The sequence below is a fragment of the Equus quagga genome, chromosome 9, assembly GCF_021613505.1.
Source record: "Equus quagga isolate Etosha38 chromosome 9, UCLA_HA_Equagga_1.0, whole genome shotgun sequence".
NCBI lineage: Eukaryota > Metazoa > Chordata > Mammalia > Perissodactyla > Equidae > Equus > Equus quagga.
The window spans coordinates 47,197,965-47,221,314 of record NC_060275.1 but is presented as its reverse complement, the minus strand read 5'-3'; the positions used below and the strand labels follow the sequence as shown (position 1 = coordinate 47,221,314).

At 36.1% G+C, this 23,350-nt stretch overlaps 1 protein-coding gene across 1 annotated transcript in view; it reads right to left on the bottom strand.

The window, feature by feature from the left end:
• ZNF521 (zinc finger protein 521) overlaps positions 1–23,350 on the bottom strand; it is a 271,562-nt gene that overhangs the window by 111,600 nt on the left and 136,612 nt on the right. The window contains exon 4 of the mRNA XM_046672103.1: positions 15,946–16,030. Within this exon, the coding sequence (XP_046528059.1) occupies positions 15,946–16,030 (85 nt within the window). The remainder of the gene's footprint in view (positions 1–15,945; positions 16,031–23,350) is intronic.

The following is a 23,350-nucleotide window of genomic DNA, read 5'->3' as shown; positions in this document are numbered from 1 at the left end:
GGTGCCAGTTGCTCAAACCTCAATTTCCTCATCTGTATAGTGGGAATAATAACAACCTCATGTCACAGCTCGAAGAATAAATAATTGATATCTATTCAAGTGCTATATTTAGTGCGCTCAAGACACGTTTGCTCAAGTTGTGGTTGCTACCCAAAACAAACAAACCCCAGACCCTTTGAAATGTATGTCTTATGATTTATACTTCTACACATGATCATTTATCAATCCGCTACCAATAGGGAAAGGAATTAGGTTTGAGATAGCACCACACAACATCTTACAAACCAGTTAGCCCTGGTGGTAGTGATGTGTGTGTGTGCTTATATGTATGTGTGTGTGTGTGTGTGTGTGTGCGCGCTTATATGCGTGTGTGTGTTTTAAATTTAGGAAAATCATATTTCATGTACAGAACTGTCCTGGAATTTTGACTGTACAAGTTTGTTATTCGGAGCCATTTGATTAAATTTAACCACAGGAAACTCTTCCAAGTCCTAATGAAGCAGCAATTACATCTAAAAAGGGAGCCAAGCCAAAAAACATCCTTTTCCAATATCTCTCTTTCAAACATCAGACTCCAATATAAGCTCCATGGTTTTCATCTCACTTTTATACCATCTCTCTAAGCTGTTGGAAACATGTTAAACACAAGACAGGGAGTGGTGCACCAGTCAGTCTTTGGTGGAAAAGGTTGGCAGCAAGTACATGTCTACATAAAGGGATGTGGGCTGTGTACACACATACATACAAACACACACTTAAATAAAAAAAGAAAACTACAAAAATTTATTTTAAAGCAAGGCTACTAAAAAATTAGAAAACCATAATTACTGAGACAAAATCTGAATTAGAATTCAGAAATTAGTCTTATATTTTAAGACCTTTGAAATGAATGTACTTTAAATTTTAGTTCATAAAACAACAAGCGATGGTTCAAGATATAGATTATATAAAGCAGACTTTTAAAGAAAAGTAAAATTACCTTTTTATTTAGAAATGAAAACACTTTTTAAATTTTTTGCCTCTAAACAAACCCATAACACTTGGACCAAAGATAATAATTTTTTGCCAAAAGACACACATACTTGCATACAAACTTACTGAATGTATCATTACTAAGATAAATTAAACTGTTTCAATAATTAAAGGAGTTCCAGTTATCTAAAACAGCCTGGACATAGAATGCAACCTTATACTATTTCCAGATTTTAACATCACATTTATCCCATGCGATGGGGCACTTCAGCATAATAATGCAAGGATCCTAGGATGCAGGAGACACAGAAATAATGTCACAAGCAATTCTTCACATTTGGTGCTCACCACATCAAGTGCAAATAGTGAACTTAAACATGAAAATGCAATTTGCTCTTTCTAAGGTATACATTTTTATCTCTCGCAAAAAAACACATTCATTTCCAGCGCCTCGAGGTAAAAAGGATGGCATCTATCACCAGAGCAGAGACTGTCTGAAGGATTTAGAAGCAATCTTTTCATAATGCTTCTTTTGGTGAGGAAGTGGAGTTATGAGTTACTCAAAATTCATAAAGATTATTAAGTTTACATCCTCACAGAAGATTCCCCACCACTGCATCTCTCAAGTATACTGTCAGCATTCCAGCCCCAAACTATTGAGAATATGTCTCTGTTTCAGGATATTCATCCATTTTGTGGCATTAGTGCTCCATTGCATAAAATAAAGGTTCTTTTCATTCAAAAAAAAAAAGAAAGAAAGAAAGAAAACAAAAAGACAAATTGCTTTCAGTGGAATAAGCCTACAATATCTATAGTGAATTACTGAATTCAGGGTACTCATTCTATCAATATTCCTTCTTGTAAGTGATTTTAACAGGTAAGTAAATTCCTATTTCAGCAAGTTTACTCCAGATTATCAGCTTCTGTGTTTGTGCCTGCTGGGCTATTTGAATGATTACTCTGTCCCCTCAAGCCCTTAGCTTTGACCCACTCAGCACCCATGGCAGTGACCCCTCATGGTCAGGAAGCTTCCTAAACAACAGTAAGCTTTCCTGCTTGATGAATTCCAACCTCACAGCTCATCTAAACTGAGCCTATGGGCTTCATGGTTTTCTTTCTTACCCTTCGTGTAGGTCTATGGGAAGTTATGAAACATATTTTTCTAGTCTTCCCATGAGCAAGGCCAGGTTCACAATTTGACCTCAGAAACACAGCAGTCCTGCAAAGCCAGACAGCCTGATAGAACTGAGTATTAGCGCTCTCTGCCTGGCCTAACACAAACTATCACATGCAGCACGGAGCAATGTTACTTATGGGAAATGACAGGCAATGGATCCGTGGGAGAAAAATAATGGGATTTAATCACATAAAAAATATCACAGGCACACAGCTCCTTTTCAACAAGCTGCCCACCTCAGGTGAGGGCACATTGTTCTTATGAAACTAACCACTCATAATTTATGATGGAGCTGCCTAACCAGATCTTTTGATCAGATTAAGTTATAGGATTCTGGACACACCCAGAGATTCCCATTCCCATCATGTCAATATTCCCCCAGGGAATGATTTAAATAAACACACAAAAATATCTATCTATGCATCAGAGAGATATCTCAGATGTGTGAGGAATGATCCCAGAAACAGTGCAGGCTCATGTGAAAGACTGTCATAGACTAATTAAGGACACTGCTGCCGAAAAAGGAAGGCTGACCCTGCAGTCTTATTTACACAATTTCCAGCCAGAGGGCTGTGAAGGGGAACCCCAGTGGAGCATTTCTATCTGAAACCCAAGGGCACCTGCATTAAGGAAACTGGTGTAAATGAATCCCTTTGCTCAACGACAGAAGAAACGAGACCAATGCTTCAGTTATCTTGATATGGAATATATGTGCTGACCCTCTTAGATTCCCACATAACGAGCCACAGTTACCTCTTATTTGTTTATTCTTATTATTATTGTTTGCACTTCACTATGCATTCAATTAGAAGGAGGACATTTTGAGGCAAGAACGATTAGCTCTTTAGACAGAAGGTAGTGATTCAAAAATTGCAAAACTTCAGCTTTCAAAAATAGCCTAAGTGACCTCTTGCAGGACTCTGACCACTCTGTAGCAAGCAGGAGGCAACCCCTGTGAAGAGCGAATTCTGGCAAAGTTCTCTCTTCACAGATGATGCACAGCTTAAGCTATAATGAGTTTTTGGGTTACAAATGCTGAACGCATTAATATTCCTTGATGATAATTATCACAGTATAAGCACCTTTCCCAATGTGAGTAGCATAAAGCAACTGAAGCAGCATTTTTACTACATTTGAAACAAGCTGGAAAATGGGATTTTCTACTCTTGTAACCCAGGGTCAACATACATCAAGCACTGCATATTAAATACACCTATATATGAACTCCACATTACTTTCCTTCCCTTCTGGTTCATGTATGCCTAAAGCTATCGCCTTTATCCATTCTTTATTATGAAATTCTTGATGTGAACATACAAGTGATACACGTAATTTCAAAACAAAATGTATTTCCTCCCAATCATATGAATCCTATGTCTCTTCTTAGAAGAATACAAATCGCAAATAAGATCAGTAAGCCGTGTTTTACAGATGAGATGTGTCTCTGTGCAGTTTGAATGAATACTGTGGTCACTGGCTGCATATAAAACAGGATGAAAATTAGAATCGAGCAAACAGGATCCTAGAAAAACCAAACACATTACATACCAATCTGAACAAACTACCTGGCTTTATCTCTACACCTTCTAAACTAAGACTATTAAGCACTGAAGGGTTTAAATGTGAATTCTAACCCACCAACATGATGACAGTAATGATGTCAGCATCCTATTAACTGGCACTATGTTCACATAAGGACCCTAAAAGACAAATTTTCATTCCAGATTAAAGGAACAATTATTGTTATTTGAATAGTAACTATCAAATATTGTAAGAAGAATTGATAAAGAGGATCCATTCTGCATCATATCAGTGTGCACAAAAATATCTAATATTCAATATTTGCCATAGACCCCAAATAGACGCTGTAAGGATTTAACTTACTATACCCCAATTTGATTTGATAACATGCTCTGAATGGACTATAAATTGATTTTCCCTCATCTCTTTTTCTTCTCTTCCCTCTAATCAGTGAAAAAGAGAAAATGGCTATTATAAAGCTGATGCTGGGATGGCTTAAAACAATCACAATATAAAATCTTCCTTTTTCTTTTCGACATGCTATAATGTCATTTTAGTACTCTACGTAAATAACCTCAACAGCATTTTGACTTAACAGTGACAAAATGAAAGTCAGTTTGAACTCTTAATCCAAAGAGCGTGAATTGATTTAGGTATTTTGTAGGTGTGAATCTGCTGAATTCATTTGTACCATGTTAGCCCACACTTCATTTAGAAAATATGCCACGCTACAACTCCTTCAAGTTCTCTAACATCATTTTTACTTATGTGCTGAAAAACGTCTTCAAATCCCATTTGACTAGATGGCAGGGTTATGAGGGAACCTTTACTAAATATTTAACAGCACTATCGGCTTATTAAATACTATAATGTGAGAGCCATGAAAGCATGATATACGGTGCTCGCCTTTTTTTTTAAACTTAATGCTGGTGCTCATTCTGAACACTCTGCAAGCCCATTCATCAGTAGAACTGATGCATTTTAAAAAGTTCTCATTTACTAGTAGATAAATGTGGTTAGAGAACCTTTTTAGCATCGAAATGACTGGGAACCTGTTTGGTTTTGCTGTGCAGAATGTGCTTTACCCTGGATAGAAAAAAAAAAAAAAACCACCTCACGAAACATTTAAAAGGCCATTTTGAAAGAATATGCAAAAGCTAAAGGAACACAGTTAGAAATAAAAAAAAAGTAGGGTGCATTTTTGTTCACAGGAATTTACATGTACCAAAACAAGGCAACAAATTCACAGGCAGCTGATAAAGTACATGTCTTCACTAAGTCCAGAGATAGCGATATATATCAGATAATGAGATTACCAACTGAGACTGTTGCTTTTGACCATGACATTGTTGGCAGGTGACTTAATTTGCAACTATTCTTAATTGCTTTTTTTTTTTAAATAAAAATGGTTAATATAATGTTTTTGCATAAACTATAAGATATTTTTAACTAAAACAATGTTTTTTCAAAAAAAATTAATCAGAAAATGTTTAGCCTGTTCCTGTAGAAAGTAGGTATTCTCTCTGCAAAGATATCCCAATTCACAAGGAGATATAGTATAGTCTAATTTAAAGAAAACTCCCTTTCCACTGGAGGCCTGCAGAGCGAGCATCTATCCTGTAAACACTGTAACAAATGGTTCTCTGTCCTCCTAGTTCTCAGTGGAGACTCTTGCTTTTGAAAACGTCTTGTGGTGACTTACTAAATTCAGGCTATTTCAATTAGTATTACTGCACATTAAAAATTAATTGCAGTACTGAGTGGATTAAGGTTTAAATTTCAATTCTACAGTATGTGCAGTAGAAATGACAGCTAAAAATCAATGCTCTTTGGCCCACAATCGGAAGTATGTATGGTCAAATAACGTGGGGCTGGCGTCACTGGCCAAGCAGTTTTAAAAGACTTGATAGTTCAATTGAAGGTGTGTCAGCTCTAATTCTAGAGTTTAGTTTGAATGCTGCACAGTAGCCCAGCCTCAGAAAAAGAAAAACAGAACAACAGCTGCACTAACAATTTGGAAAAGCAAATGGACACAGGTACTCAAATTATGACAACAAAGGGATTAACAGTCACCGAAAATTCACATATAATTAGCCCCAGGCTAAAATCTTGTTCATAATTCTGTTCAATATGAACACAGTTTCTCTGACTTAAATCTACACTATTTTTCTTAGTTATTGGGTGACAGTAGTTAGTTGGGGGCAGGAAATAGGCTATTTTGTAAAGAGACCCCTCTAAGATATACAATATTCATAATGACTTTATCTATGTTTTAAGGAAACCCGAGAAGATATTGAAAATACAGATCTTTTCCTTAAATCTTTCCTTTTCCGTAATCCCACCGAAGTCCCCTTTGTAAATTATGAAACCTCTTTGGGGAAGGGAGAAATCAGTTGACCATCCTGACTATAAATTTATAACATCTACACAAAATGTTTGAAAAGAAATGGGTCGCTTTCATACACAGTAAACTTGTTCTTCTAAGAAGGTGAGGAACATTACAAAATCAACAGAGTAAAGTAGCATTTATAAAGACCCACAAAGCCCCCCAGGATATCTGGGTCTGGAACTGAACGGTGATTGGTATATGCCTGAGAGAAAAAAAAAATGATGTCTGCAATGTTCCTTAAGACCCCCTCTGTGTTGCACCAGTGGCCAACAGCAAGTCCGGCAGCAAGAGAGTCAAGAAGATGGGAAGTAATAATAACAATAAAAGGAATAATCTGGTGCAAATGGACCCCAAGGTGTAGTAGTCATCCCCATGCACCAATCACCCTTCACTGCAATTTACTGATGTGGCTTCATTACAATACAGCATAGAAGGGGGTAATGTGCGAAGTGCACTATTTAAAGCTACGTGGTTTGAAGCAGGCACTGCTGGGGAGGCAAGTCAGAGTGTTCAAAAGTGAAATTACCTGTAAAAACATTAAATAGAGGTGTAACATGTATACAGCATAGGGATAAATTCGGGAAGAAAGAGGATAAAAGGTAGTGGAGAAAACTGTTTCTTTAGTGAAATATTAAAGGCATTTCAAATTAACTTGAATTAAAACATTCTCTGAAGAGGTAACAACTTGTGGCTTTGTTAAAAGGAAAAGATAAAGAATACGATGTTTCCTGTTTGGAAAATATAAACCAGCTGTTTCCTATTCTTATTCTCCATAAAATGAACCTAAACAATATTTTTAGGTGAACTTTGACACTGCACATTCAGGTTACTATTGTCTAAAAGAGAAAACCATTAATTTTCTGATTCTTGCCTGCTGTTGAAAATCTTACTTTTCAGTCAGTGCCCAGAAGATTCTGAAGCAATGTGTTAAGAGGAAAAAAGAGATTCTTTCCTCACCAAGGATCATTGAGTATGTCATTGGTTAATTCTTGCTCTATGCTGCTCATTAGCATTACTCTCAAGTTTCTGGTTATCATATCCGAAATATTAAGACATAATAACTATGAAGGTGCAGATAATTGGATATTAACCAGAACATACTTGACTGGGCAGGAGGTAGGGCCCTGCTTAAACTAATCCTGAAATATATTAATCACCAATTAATGAAAGGGTTTCTAATGCATTTTCTATTATAGAACACCTCCGAGTACCTAAGCTTTTTCTAACAAAATGACTTGGAATAACAGGGTAGAAATAAGGAATATGGCCATCTGACGATGGCTTGAATTAATTCTTTACAGCCTGTTGTCAGGTAATCACGAAAACTATAGTTAAAGCCTTGATTATTTTTTTTACAAAGTCTGATGGGAAGAAGAGGGGACACTTTTCAATGTGTAGTGGCATTGTTTTAAATTCCAAATTTATCCCTTTAAATGGCAGAGCCATAGCTAAATATTTCATCAGAGAGCTGTCATAACATTATGTGAGTCTTCCAGCCTAGGGAGACCTCTAGACCTCCAACCTAACAACAGATGTACTCTTAAAATATAAAACCAATTAATGGGAGCCAGAGAAGTCCAGGAAAGGCACACTTTGTACCTAGTAAACAGTAAGTAGTAAGACGTTGATGAATATATTAAGGGATAAAAACCTTGACTAAGTGGTGGTTGGAAATTAACCACCACTTCGATGGAAATAAAGTAATGCTAAGCAAAGAAAAAAGGAGGAAGAAAACAGGAAGAGGAATATAGAGAGAAGAAAGTCACATTTCTGTACAATCCATATGGCTGTGAGATTGCGTCTGATACATCAGATATTATATTTGCTTGTAAAAGCCCCCACTAAGCTCTCTAGAAAAACTTCTGCTCATATCCACCGTTAGAGAAATTGCTACAGAAATGCCACTCATCTAAAAGAAAATAAAATTTCTAACTACATTACTCTTACAAAGGAATTCTAATATCTTCTCATACTTAAAAGGTATAGCTCCCAGATACTCTGAAAAAGACTTACATTTTTATGTCACAGAAAATAGTGTTTGGATTAAGGCAATGTAAGCAAGGGATTGAAATGACACCATCTCTCCATTTTTGCTGGCTTTATTCACTTAATTTGATTAAAAGAGTAAGAAAACTCCTATTATCTCAGAGGTTTTTTTTTTTTGTTGTTCTGTTGTTTGTTGACTTTGTTTTTAGTAATTCTTAGATAAGCACTCACAGCAGATACGCAGGCAAGTAGGCCCTTTTATCAACAATTTTGCCGTAGAAATACACAAACATTTCAATGGCTCTTCATTAGCAAACAAATCAACAAGTGATATTTTAATGCATGACTTTATTCCATCTCTGTGGGGACTGTAGTTGAGAGTGTGATGTACAGTACAGAGAAAGGAATCATCAGCCACAACGTCCCAGGGCTCTCTCCATTGAGGACTTCGCAGCCTCTGCTTAAAGAGTGCATTTAATTGACTGATAGACAGTAGCTTCTTTGTTCACAGAAGACAGCGAAGTAATGGCAGCTTGAAAATCGTACCATCTACAGGGTCTCCTGAGACTAGTAACAGGGGGATATGTGTCAGGAATAAATAAATAATCTAATTATTAAGCCACTTCCTGTCAAGTTAACTCCAATTTGTTGGCTTTTGAAGGCAACAAAACGAGGCATTTTTCCTCATTATGCTTCTCTTTTTATACCAGTGGTAATCACAGGCGGATTAAAGGGTGCCTGATTGGTTTTTTTGTCAAGGAACTGAGAAGCAGCCAACAGTACAGAAAAACAGAGTTGGGGTTAGAAGAAATTTCATGCTTGTCTCCTTTCCAGCTCCCTAACAGCCCACACGGCTGCCCCATACAGAGCTGCCAGCTGTACAGCAAATGTGTACCCCTCCAACTGAGGCCTACCGGGCCACAGGCGCCATCCTGAGAGCTGTGAGATACCTTGCAATCTTGGCAGGTAGCTACTGCTGTCATAGGCATAATTCTAAAGGTGACCTATGAAACCCCATCAGCTCACCAAATGCAACAATATGAGCAGCTGAAGTTCGACACCCACTCTCCATATTGGCTCCCTTTCCTTTGTTTACTGCTATTAATGGCCCCGAAACTAGGAAATAACCTATGGAAATAGGTCATGAGAGACCTTTTCTTTTTGTGTCTGAACTGATCCTGTGGAAATAGGTCACGATGTGTATGCGTGTATGGGTGGGTGTGTGTGTGTGTAGGAATCGATCTTTTTACCTATTGCTGATGACTTTCAGTGCCCTCTGTTCAAAAATGTTTTGTAAACTTCATTCAGAAACAGATACTCACATTTGATAATAAACATTTCAAACAGTGAATGAAAAACGGATACACTTGTGGCATATTCTACAGCAAGTCAGAGGTGAGGACAAAACGACAGCCAGAAGCCCCACCACTGTGTCAGCCAGTCACATGGAATATCCATCTGGCACAGACTCTCTTCCCGGCATCTCTGTACGGAGCCTAGGAAGGAAGGCTGGCACCCAGTAATTCTGCTCCAGAGCAACAGGCTTCTGAGCCCTCTTTAAGGGCAGTGTGTTCTAAAAAGTAACAAGAAACTGCATCTTCAATCTGTCTGTGGGCTCAGTCAGAACCTTCAGTCTCACAGAAAATTAACATCACAAAAATGTCTAAGAGGCCATCTTAGGGGCTTGTAAATTAGAAACTCCACTAACTGCCTGTATTATTTACTCTTGTAAATCAAAGCTGCTAGACGCAGGTTAAAACCCAAAACAAGGATAAACACCCTGATCTGTCTTTTAATCGCTTAACACTGAAATTAAGAGACAGGCTCAAAGATTTTCTTTAAAAGTTGCTTAAGAAATAAGAATCCAAATAACCAAAATGAGCTCTTGAAAACTGAGTTTTATTCCAATAAGATGTTAAAAAAAAAAAAAAAAAAGGTCTTTTCCTTTTCTTTTTCTTTAAATTGTCTTTGTTTTTAGGAAGGCTGATCATGGAAAAGCCTTGATAAGTTCCTGTGGTCCCACTTTGCACTCAGTAAACAGCATAGCTATGTTCTATTTATGCCTGTGTATGTCCTTTCTGAATACATCTTGAATTTTTGTTAAATTGCGCAGATAATTAAACCCTCTTCATATTTACAGGCTCTTTCATTGGTACGATGAATTCTGTTTTCAGTTACTGTCTGCAAATTCCCTCTCTGAACAATTTCATACTAAGCAATAACACTTCATTTTACATAAGTTTTATCTGATGTCCCCATACAGAGCTGCCAGCTGTACAGCAAATGTGTGGTTCTCAAACTGAGGCCTACCAGGCCACAGGCTCCATCCTGAGATCTATAAGGCACCTTGCTGTCATTGGCAAGCGTTCCCTGCTATCACTGTGACCATCGCTCCACACTGCACACAACTTAAAATCATCTGATTATTAGAATTTGTGGCCCACACTCCATTTTATCCTTTATTTAATCTATCCCCAGATCACACATTTGTTTAAATGTTTTGGCTGGTTTACAAATCATGCAGCCATCTGCACAGTAGGTGTGACACCATTTTTTAGACAAAAGTTACGTTACAAACAAAGATAAAGTCATTTGAAATGCTTTGGTGTTTGTTATTCTGCCTGGTTCACTTGGACCAACTCTAAGAAATAAATAGAATTATCTGTGTAAATCGATGAACGTCTATGAAAAACAACACCCAGCAGAACGCCGAGCTTGCTCCATTACCTACGTTAATACCATGACAGCTGAGGAGAGATGACCTGGCCCACTTCTCATCTCTCCTGTACAGATGGCTATTAAAGAGAAAGTATCCCTTTTGTATGGTCCATGTAGAAACCCTTTATGGGCTTTTCAAATAAGCCAGCATTGCCCACATGAGGGTAGCTTTCTGTTACCATTAAACTGCCCAGATTTCATCTTTTTTAATCCAGCTCTTGATGAAATAAGCCAGTATTTCATATTTAACACCAAATGCTTCTTTCTTAATTCCCTGAGTTTTGCAAGCAATCAAATGAAGATGACTTAAAAAAAACTTCAATAGTCTTCTCGTTTAGAATTAACGTTAACTCCAAAGCACCTAACGACTTTGAGCTTCGCAGGATAGCGCAGGTACACACAAATACACACCCCCACATACATATGCATTGTTGTAGATTCATTTCTATTCATTTTTTTAAAAAACAGGCAACGAAAACTGAGAGTTTAAAGGGCAACACAGCCCTTTATCTCCCTATGCAGAGATCCATATCTTTGGATATTTCCCCTTAAGACATATAAAATCCCAAACCACTATAGACCTCAAAATATTGGTTTTAGTGTATTCTAAAGCAAGAGCACTCAAGCTGAAATGTTTCAGGGGTGATACTGAATGTCACAAAACTATAATGAAGATTAGTCACATAGCACACCATCCACTAAAGAAATGGAAGGAAAAGAATGCCATTTGTGACCTTGGGCATCAAAGAAATTGCAGAACATATGAATGTCACTTGCCACGAGAACAGACAAAAATTTCACCACACTGTACAAAACTGATTTATGCATTCTTTTCATCATGCCATCAGCAATGTATATCACGTGTAACATAACACACAGGGTACATATCTTCCCACGTGTACTGAAGAAGACTTGAATCTTTTCATGGTCTTTTAAAAATTATATCTATAGAACACTGAGTATTAGAGACCTGGATAAAAATAGTCAATATCTTTGCACCAGTGTTTTCATATTAGCTGCCATTTACGGTCCCAAATTTTAGATTTGCTTTCCTAAGAGATAAATACATTTGCTTTCCTAAAATGCTCTAAGCATCACCCTTGATCCATCTGGGACAGGTTTATCAGTGGCTATTTCTGGATTTTCCTATTTTTTTCACAAAACAGGGTGCTCTGCCACCTTAGATACAATTTTGCCATTACAACACATGAACATTACAACAGATGAAAAAATATGAAAAAATAAAATTTATTAAATAATAATTTCTAAGTTGGTTTTTAAAAATAATTCTTAGGGAATGGCTTGTACCTATTCCCTTCATATTCTCCATCCAAGAATTTCGAAAGGGAGGGCAGGAAATGACCATAGCTACATCCTGACCACTTGCCCTCCAAAGTCCATGACTGTAGCAATCAATTCCAAGGACAATGGTATTTCTCCCCTTTGATCATTTCTTTGTCAAGCTGACTGGCCTTCGATGGTGAGTGTATTACTGGTTGTCTACCACCAGCCGCTCGCAATTTGCTCACTATGTTTCATGAGACAGTTGTTTGTGGCTGTTTGGAACACATTTGTCTCTTTGGGGATTTATGCGCTAGTTGCAATGCCAACCTCCGTAGTGATCGAAATTTCTTTCTAACTAAAATAGATAATTAGAGGCTGGTAATTATTGGTCAAGAATTATCAGAGTGAAAAAATTAAGCTTCTCATAAATAGTTCTTGGCAATGTCATCTCTTTATATTATCACATGCCTAACAGCCCTCTATTCAGAGCACTTACAAATTTACTCTACTGCTGTTGAGCCTCGTAATTTTATATGAGGCAATCCCTTTGCTGGGTTAAACCCATTTAAATTCTCTGGTTTCATCTCTATCTGTGCTAATCCATACCAAATAATAATAATAACAGAAACTTCAAAGAGGAAAATAACAATAAATATTTACTATACTGATAGAAAGAGCCAGGTGAATAATGAATTAAAGGACATAATACACAATAGCTTCTTTCTGTATTCTCAGGTCAAAAGCCAATGTAAACTATGTGAAAGGAACAAAGGAAGACAAGAAAAATTTTCTCATCTGTGCAGGCTTTAAAAGAGGGAAATCTTTTCCCCAGGAAAGCTGTTAAAATGGTTTGTAGCTCTTTTTGTGTGTATGTGTAAAGAAGAAAAGAAACCCCTAAATAGTCACTGGTCTGATTTCTTACTGAAATTGTGTCAAAACGTGGTGGAGAGTGAGGTTGTCTTTTTTTCCTCAACAGACGTTAAGTCAAATCCCTAATGCATTTTTATTGAGTAATTATTCCTGCAACTCAAACCATGTGTCCACACCTAGCTGCAAAACGGCACTTAAGCAGAGCGTCTCCAATAGGTATCTGGTAGAAACATTGATGGTTTTCCTCTCGCAAATATCCCTGGCCAATAGCCTAAGACCAGCACATCCAGAAAGAAGCGTGGAGGTTCTCTGACATTGAAATTGCATTAAAACACGTGTGCTACATAGCAGCAAATGCAAATGCCTTGGTTAAAGAAGGAATGTAAAGTTACACCTCATTGGGTCATCTGCAGGCCTTGTTTTCCATCAGGTGACATACTCCTTCCCCTAGACTGATTGAAATGTAAAACAAAATCTATAAAACACTATATTCCCTCTTAACAAAAAGAGTAAGAGGCTTTTCAGATAGCCTCTAATCCCTATGCCCTGCTAAATGTCTGGTTGAGATTATTTTTTGATTAGACAAAAAACATACACAGATACACGACCTAAAAATACCTACCCTCAATGGAGGTATTTTAGCCAACAAAATAACGCTGCCTGCCTCATTTGAAAGACTAAATATCACAGTGGGATTTTAAAAAAGGATGTCTTTGCCTTGGTGACATCCTCTCGTTACGCATTCTCTCTCTCTAGATATTAACAACACGAATGGAGTTTAAGGACTTAGATGCACGGTCAGCAGATATAACAATTAAATAGATGCTATTCATTTGTTTAAGCCTCAAGTGCAAAAGAACTACATGTTTTATTATTAAAAATAGCATGAATATTAAATAACTAGTCCCTCTGTGAAAAGGAATAGAATTTGCTTCTCCGATGGAAGGTGAATTGTTAAACGCTCAGATCCCAAGAGGAGGTGAGTGTCATATTAATCCACCATGAGGTGGAGGTGGGGAAAGCCATATAGGAGAAACACAAATGGAAAGGTACAAAGTAATTTAAAAAGAAGGACCAGAAAAAAACCAATGAATGTTATGGACAATGATACTAAAATTGCAAAGTCAAAAAGTCCTCTCATGCTTAACATTCAATTCAGAATCTAAATATGCACAAGAACATTAATATTGTAGTGAAAAATATATTCAATCTGTTCATCTGGGTCCTGGGATAAATAATAAATCCAGAAGCAAAAATAAATTGACATAGACTAAAACTATGCAAAGTTCTAAAATCCACAAAGTTTCACTAAATTTCCCATAAGCTGCAAAATTCCAAGGAATTGTTTTCATTGAAATCCATGTAAAACTGCAGCATGAAGCAGAACCATGAATGACTGCCACCAATAAACTCTACTCAAGAGATGGAAAATACTGACATTTATCATTTAGCAAGAAGAACTCATTTTTTCTAACCCATGCCCCTTCCCCCAAAAAAACAGTTTTGAAAGTTTATATACAGTATTCTTTTGGAATCCAAAACAGAAGGGAATTGTATTGTTTACATTCCTCTTACATGTTGCCATTATCTTCCAAACACGCAAGAAAGTTGTCAATGTTATTCCGTCACATTTAAGAATATGTTATTTAATGTCTAAGAAAATTCACTAATAATATTATTACTTATATCTGTAAAATATAGAGATAAAGTGATCAATATTTCAGCTGTTATGTATATGTTCTAGTTCGCACAATTAAGCACTTAGTCTTTTATAAGCAATAATCCTCCTAAAGACCCATCATTTGAAAACTATAAAGCAAATCCTATTGAAAAGCTATTAATCAATTTTCCAACATGCTTTTGAATTTATCTTCATTAACATCTACAAGAGCATTAGAAGTTCTGTTATGGTGGGTTTTAATGATCACATGATAGTTGGAGCAACCTTTCCACTGAACCGTCTTAGAATGCCGCCGATTAGTGTATAATAAAACTTCTTTATCCTTGAAAGTAAGTTCAGAATCTAAAACATTGAGTTTTCTTTCCTGTCTTAGAGTTTGATAATAGGAGAGCATGAGCTTAATTAGACTCTTTTACATTATATCACAATTATTTATGGTACTGAATAATACCATGAAAGGAGTATGAAATTAAAAAACTCTCATAGTAGAAAAACACAAATGAGTAACCAAAATAGTATAAAGTAATAGCAATTGTTTTACTAGTAGAAAAGATCTGCTTGATAAAGTTTAATTGGCTGGTGAAACTCTTAGTGTTATTACTAAGTGCTTATCAAATTAAAAAACATAGGAGGTAACCCCAGAGGAATTAAGGGATAATAGGACAATATGAATAAGTGAAAAAATTATCCTTTAGCTCTAGCCCTTGTGACACATGCAAAAATCCCTGAAAACATTGGCCTAGAGTGACTTTACCCAAACCGCTTTTATAAAGATCTACGTAAAATTTGGTGGGGAATAAAAAATGATTACTGAATTCTTTACGTGATCTTTATGATCATGATTATTTCCAGGCTGTTGAAACCATACATATAAAACTATTTTACGGCAATTTAAATTATTTATGTTTCCCTATCACAAAAACTCACCACTTTAGATTTTGATACAAAGATGCTTAAGCAACACACAGCAGTGCCATTACCATAATAACTTCTGAAATTAAAACCTGTCTAAAACTCTATGGAAAGCTAACATCCAGTTCATTAACCATTCCTGTTAGTTTTCAATAATGCAAAAATGATTAGAAGTTTAATTTGTTAATCACCTGTGTTTAGACTGGCAGTAGATATATAATCCTCTGCAGAAGTCTAAACTAGCCCTTGCAGAAAATAAAATGTGCTAATGCCTTATCAGGCCTAATAATAGTAATAAAAAAAATCAATCATGCCTAGGTAAACCATTAATGGTTGAACAATTAATTCATCTTTAACTCTGTTTAATTACATAGGCATTGACGTACACAAGCAGGAGAAAAATCTATCTGTAATAAGGTTTAGAGTGTCACTCACCAATCATGTGATTTGCAACATGAACCTGAATATCCCATTCATTGTAGAAAACCATCTGACACTTGATGCACTGATAGGTCTTCTTCTGAGAAAACAAGTATAAACAGAATTACTTAGACACACGCACTTTTTATTGTTTTCTTTAAAAAACCCCAACCCTACTCACAGCATTTTTTTGAGATGCTGGTCTTACATATGTTGCTAACTAAGCTGCTGTGGGCTGCCTGGGCAAGGTTCCAGGAGTTCCTTACTAAGACCTCGTGGTTTGATCCACGCTATACATTTAGTTACAGTTAGAAAAAATGAAGGCCCACAATTATGGCATACTATGTTTTTAAAGGTCCCTGAACTCAAAACAGAAATTAGTATTTACAAAAAATCTGTAACACACGGCTGAGTTTCAGAAACTGATGTCTTTGAAGATCAGGCACATTTTCGTTTTGGCCAAAATAACTGTGGTGTTGCTTCTAGACATCCCTAAGCAAAATGACCAGTAAGTTAAGACTCATGGAATCTAGCTAAGAGATTTAGAGTCTATAATTTTTAGCTGATGTCTGAAATTTAGATGATGTTTCAGAAGTTGCTAGATACTAGCATTTAAATACAAATTTTCACCTATAAAGAAATCACATTACAATGAACATCTAACACCATTTTATCACTTTATACAACAGTCCTGTGAAGCGGATAGAGCAGGATTTATTATAATTTTTGTATCATAAATAAAGAAAGTGAGACCCAGGCAAGTAAAAAGACTTGCCTGATGTCACAGTGCCCTACAGCTGGGAAGAGAAATAAGCTCTTTTGATTGTAAATGCTAGGCTCTCTGATAAAAGCAGCCTTTATGATTCCACATCTTTATTATTGTGTTCCCCATATGACTCAGTACATACTAGATGAACTCAATAAATAAGTATTGGTTATGTTTTCCAGAACACAGCTACATACGTTTCTTTAGGAAACAATATTTACAATTAAAAACTATGTGGAAAACAAAATAAACCATTACGAAACAACCCATTTTGAAAATCTCCCAAACATGAGAAAATGACATTTTTAAAATCACATCAACGACATTTTGTTAAGGCACTCTCATAGAATTGTCTTTTCATCTGCAGTCACATAAAATTGTTTTATTAATGGTAGCAATAGGAACTATCAGTCTGTAAATTGCAGTTAATTTTAAAGAACTCAACAAAATCAAAGTTAAGCACAAAAAATTTAGCATCCTTTCATTAGTGATTAAGATCATAAAGCCCATTAATGTGAAATTTTCTTAATTTTTGCCACTTAACGTAGTATTTGCTTCTGCAACAGAGGATAGTATTCCTTCTAAAATGCAGAAATGCAGGCATATTTCTAACGGAAGCTTTCTAAATAATCTAACGGGCTTTGTACATTAGGCATATTGTGAATTGACTATGCTGAATCTAAATATAACATGGACTTGAAAAACCCTGACAATCACCAAGGAAGATTTACTGCGCTGAGCTGTTTACAAGATGCTTTTGATGGTGACATATAGAGCAACATGTGTTGCGTAAATAACATCTATCCCTTTTTTAACAATATTTCCCTTTAGAACTAGTTAGAAAATATTTCTTACTCCCAGATGACCTACATTATATATTGTTTATTAGCATACTTCTAGCACTATTCCTGATATGTGACCTTGTTGAAAAACAAAGAAACATAAACTTAATGGCTAGTCTTTTCTCTTGTTAGCACAGTAAAACATACAATATGTCGAAAACTGTCTCCAAAAATGATGACTGATGAATATGTTGGCAGAATATACTAGGGCTTTTTTTCAGTGGTCTAATAATAAAGAATAAAATCACTTGACAAGACAAAATAATAAAATGTCTTCTTAAAGGCACTTACTACTACCTTCAAAATAAACTGACACATCTGAAGATCTAAGTATATAAGTTTTCTTTTACCATTGAAAGAAAATGCTTTTGTCATTACTGATAATTCAAATACTAATTCTACACTTAAGACAATGTCTAAACGTTACTTTCTACTCTTATTAACAATGTCATATTCTTATCTATAAGCTCCTAAATTTGGGGCTAGATGAAACAAGAGTTTAACGTGATCAAAAAATGTGCCATGATCTTAAAGTGCAGTAACTTGGACTTCACCTCACCACATATGTCACATTTCCCAAATACAAAGCAAGGATATGCATATGAGAGGTGTTAAGGTTTGCTTTTTAAAGCCATGGTATAAAATTCATTTTTATCTTCAAGTTTTTAAAAAAGTAATTTTAAATGACCTTTGAAGCATCCCTTATTATCATTATAGACTCCTAGCAAAATATTTGAGACCCCTGCCCACCTGTACACCATCTTTAAGTAAAGTGATTATAACCTGTGAACAGTGTTGTCCTTGGGGAGCTCAGTCCCTTGGAGGTAAATGCATTCCAGCTCTGTACAGCCGAGTTTATGAAGGAATTCTTCCTAATTCTAGGCCCAAGTCTGCTTTTTTTCACCCATTGGTCCTAACTCTATGCTCTGGAACTATAAAGAACAGGTTGAATTCCTTGTTTAATATGACAACTACATTAACCCCTTTTCAGACTACAAATAGAGGGAGGGTATAAAAAATGCTTTGGACAACTTTTACCATCCTGGTTACTTTCAACCAGGTCAATCTTTTCGCAAATAGACCCCCAAATTCAGCGCAATTCTCCAAGGGTGTCCTGACCCTTGCAGAGCATAGGAGCACCTTCACCTCCCTTAGGACCATCACTTCCATTTATATAGAAGACAACAAAAAAAAGTCAAGTGAGAGCATTTCTTTTAAAAGCAGATTAAAGTAGAAACAGAACTGCCATTGTTTGGGCCCCAGGTTGGCCTTTCTCAACACTTAAAGTTGTCAATTTACTTGAAATGCTAATTTAGTACAATTTTTAAAAGAGACTTTTTTTCATTAGCCTTTTTTAATGTGCTACTTGGGAGTGGGGTTGTCATTTCCTGATTGTTCTCTTTTGTTTTCTGATACTGATAGATGTAATTATCAAGGATACAACTTTTTCCCAGCACCTCATTATTTTTGATTGATTTTGAGAACAATTTAAATGTGCCTTTTTGACATTCTTGTTTTCAGTTAGACTCTGGTTAAGGTACTCAAAGACTTTCAGCAAAGAGCATCTCATAAATTAAAAAAAACTATTAGAATCTTTAATAATGTATACTTAAAAAAAAAAACATTATTCTGATGAACTCCACACCCTCCTCTCAATCTGTACTCCATTAGGATTTAGGCTTCACATTTAGCCTCACCAAATTAAAAAAAAAAAAAATTATACTTTGTAGTTATAAATTGCGTTGATTTTTTTTAAACAAAAATCTGAGGATAAAAAAAAAATCAATGAGTCCATAGTAATCATCAAAAACAGAAAAAGAAAAAATCTCAGTTGCCACCATTGGACGGGACTATTACATGTATCTCTTGTTCTGAAAATTGGTAATTAAAGGCACAGAAGCATCATGCTTTTTTAGGAGGAAGTGTAGTTCATGCCTATTTGATGAGGGAAAGCTCTTCTTCTTTGAAGGCTGACAGAAGAGATGACAGAATTAGAAATTCACCATTTTGCCATGCCAAATAAAATTGTCCAAAATAATCATTAATGAATGCTAAAACTATTAAGAGAATGTTATTCTGAGATACTCAATTTTCGACCTTTAATAACTACAAAGAGAAAGACATGTCTTTACAGTGGATTCGTCTAGTGGTAGTCACTGTAACCAGACTAGTTAGCTTCATATTACTCCTAATAATGGAGCAACCTGACATTAGGTGTCTCAGTGTGACGCAATATGAAGGATAATACATCACAATAAAGCATTCTTATCTAAAATGTAGACCTGAATCTAACCAAGCCCTTAGATGAACAGTCCTGTTTTCAGGAAATATAGGGATGGAGAAACAGGTATCACTTTGAGACAAAAAGAAGCACACAAATCTAGAATATTTTTCAACACAAACCAAGAATATTTTTGGCCTGTTATCCTCAAAAAGTCAATGTCACAGGGGAAAAAAAAGTGGAGAGACTGCTCTCAGACGAGAGACTAAAAAGACAACTAATGAATGTAGTATGTGTGTAAATGTAATGTGTGAATTCTGATTTGGCAAGAAAAAAGCTATAAAATGGTTTTTGAGGAAACTGAAGAAATCAGAATATCAGCAGGTTATTAGATGATATTGAGGAATTATTACTGTTAATTTTCTTTGATGTGATCATGGTATTGTGGTTATGTGGGCAAACATCCTTTTTACTGAGAGATACATACTGAATGTTTAGGGTGAAGTGGTATGACATTTGCAATTTATTTTCAAAATATCTGAGAAAATATACATATACATATATAGTTACATATAGATAAAGCAAATATGCCTAAATGTTAACAATTATGAAATTTAGGTACACGCTTGAACATTTTCATAACAAAAAGTGGGAATAAATGGATAGGATAATCATAATATGTAGTTTTTTAACATTAAACCTAACCTGATTAACCCCATCCCCTCTGCTCATTTTATACCCGACACTTAGCATACATGAAAAATAATTTGTGCTTGGTTGTTATAAGCAGCTTTGCAAACATTTTTGGGGTTTTTTTGATGATTTTTTCTGTTTGTTTATATTTTACAAATCTATTGTATAAACTCTAAGAGTCAGGAATCATAGCTTACATTCATTTCTATAATAAAGTAACAATTTCTTACAATTATATCATGCTTTACAGTCTGTAAAGAACTTGTATGCATAAAACTCATTGCAACAAAACTATGAGAGTTGATAAAGGAGGAATTATTATCCTCATTTACAGATTAAGTGATTTGTCACAAGTCACTCAGATTGTGAATACCATAACCAAGGCTAGTATTCTACTCCGCCTACCACCCACTGGGTTTTAACACAGTTTACACTAAGACCATTTGCAAGTAACTTTACAGTTGCATTTTAGGTGCATTTTGAAAGCAGCCTTGCCTTAGAGTTGTGTAGCACTTTATTCTTTGACAATGCCAGGGATGGTATAAGAACAGCTTACGACAGCAAAGGAACTGTTTCCAGACACCTTTGCAGAAGGCTCCCAGCCCAGACCCTTGACCAAGATCCATAGAGTAGGACTGGCACCCCAGAGTCCCCTAGTCCACTTCAAGAGAAGTCTACTTCTCTTTTCTCTCAGTGGTCTACAGTTTTATTGCCATACTTTAACCATATATTTTTATTTGTTCTGCTCCATCCTGAAAGAACAATTTCAGTCTGAGAGCTCAGGTATGTCTCCAATTCTGTAAATTTTCAGCTATCATTTCCTCAGTTTTTATGTGTCTCTCATACATTTTCCATTCACTTCTACTGGAATTCCTATAAGACACAGATCACAGCCTCTTAATCTGTTCTCCATGTATCTGAACAGTTTTTTCCTGCAGATTTTAAAAATCCGTTTGTCCCTCTATGTTTTGTTGTAGATGATTATCTCTGTACCCCTACAAACCGCTGATTCTCTTTTCTCTGGTGTCCAGTCTAGAGTTTATCCTATCTACCCAAGCTTCTATTTCAATGACTAGTCTTCACTTCTAACATTTCTAATTTTAAACACAAGTGTTCTTGTTTTATTTCTAGTTGGATTTACTTCATAATTTCTCATTCCTTTTAGCAGAAATCATACCTTCATTTACCTTTCTGAGCTTCTAAAGATGCTTGTTTCAAAGTCTTTGTCAGACTGTTCCATATAACGAATTTCACCTGGCGTAGATTCCTGGTCTCAGGGCAGTTGGGTTCTGCTGCTCTACTAGTATTAGATTCATTCACATATTTTGGAATCTTGGTTAGAAGCTCATTTGTAGTGAAAGCTTGTTTTCCATGTTCTCATTCCTCCCTTTTCAGTCGTTTTGCCCTTGTTTCTATCAGGCCATCTAGACCAGGCTAGCTCTCTGGGGGGTATTTCCTGGGTCTGTGTTTCAGGGATATAGGAGACATTGAGATTTGAATCATAGAGCCAGCATATGGCTAGTTCAGTTTTAAGTCACAAAACTGTTACTTTCTTCCTACCCCTTTAATACTCCAGCTGAAAAATCCTAGTTCTAGGTATTGATCAAAAGCAGAATTTTTCTTTCCTAGTCTCCCGTCATGAGCAATGAAGTTCCTCCCCAGACCCTGCTTTAAGAAGTGGGCCTAGCTTTGTCCAATAGGGGTTAAATCTAATTTGCACTTCTTATTTCTGGAATAGTACCCAGCAGACCCCTGGCTTCAGCCCTGATAACCACTTGGCTTTTAAATTTGGTTTCTGGATCTCAGAGATGGAAAATTGCTTTGAACTTGACTAAGTCTATTTTGTTATCTTTATATTTTATCTATCATTGCTATATTTTTGAAGGATCAAAGCATGAAGTTACAGACCCACTTTTCAAGGATGTCCCATGCCCTAAACACCCTCTATTTCACCGATCCCAAACTTTGGCAGCAGCCACGAAGGAAGAGCCAGTTTCAGACTCAGTCAGGACCCCCTGAGATCAGGATGTTGTAAAAATGATGCTATAAAATATCCATTCCAAATATACCCAGCAGTCTTAGTAGGAAAGCAACTTTAGTATCCTCTTTCTGCAATTAGTTGCTACTTAGTGGCTTCATCTTTTAGCTGTGTAACAAATCATTTAATGACTCTGAGTCTTTGTTTCCTTCCCTGTAAATTAAAAATAATAAAACTTGCATCTTAAGAGTTGATGCAAGAAGCAACTGAGAACTACACAAAAGTGCTTAGTACCATGCCTACCATGTAGTATGCCTGCATTCAATAGTAACCATCTTTATTTCTCTTCACGTAACACGTTATTACGGAGATGGAATGGAATACTATATGAACTGTCTAGCACAACAAAGTTGCTTGTCAAAGATTGGTTCTCACTCTTTTACTTGGACATTGCAACTATATTAAAATTTCTTTAAACTAGAATCTACTTATTTAGATTTTATTAAAATTAACAAAGGTTAAACAAATGTTTATTTTAAAAAGCTTTAAAAATTAATAGCAAAAAGAATATCACAAGCTGGTGACAGGGTTGAGGAGTGGGTAGGAAGAGGAAGATAGAGCATATAGAAAAGATAAACCAGGGCCAGCCCCGTGGCTGAGTGGTTAAGTTCGAACGCTCCGCTTCGGCGGGCTAGGGTTTCACCGGTTCAGATCCTGGACACGGACAAGACACTGCTCATCAGGTCATGTTCAGGCGGCATCCCACATGCCACAACTAGAAGGACCCACAACTAAAATATACAACCATGTGCTTCTTGGGGCACTTGGGGAGAAAAAGCAAAAAAAAAAAAAAAAAGAAAGAAAGGAAAGTTTAAACCTAGCTAGGAAAATCAGTGTATTCAAGGATTATGGCAATATAC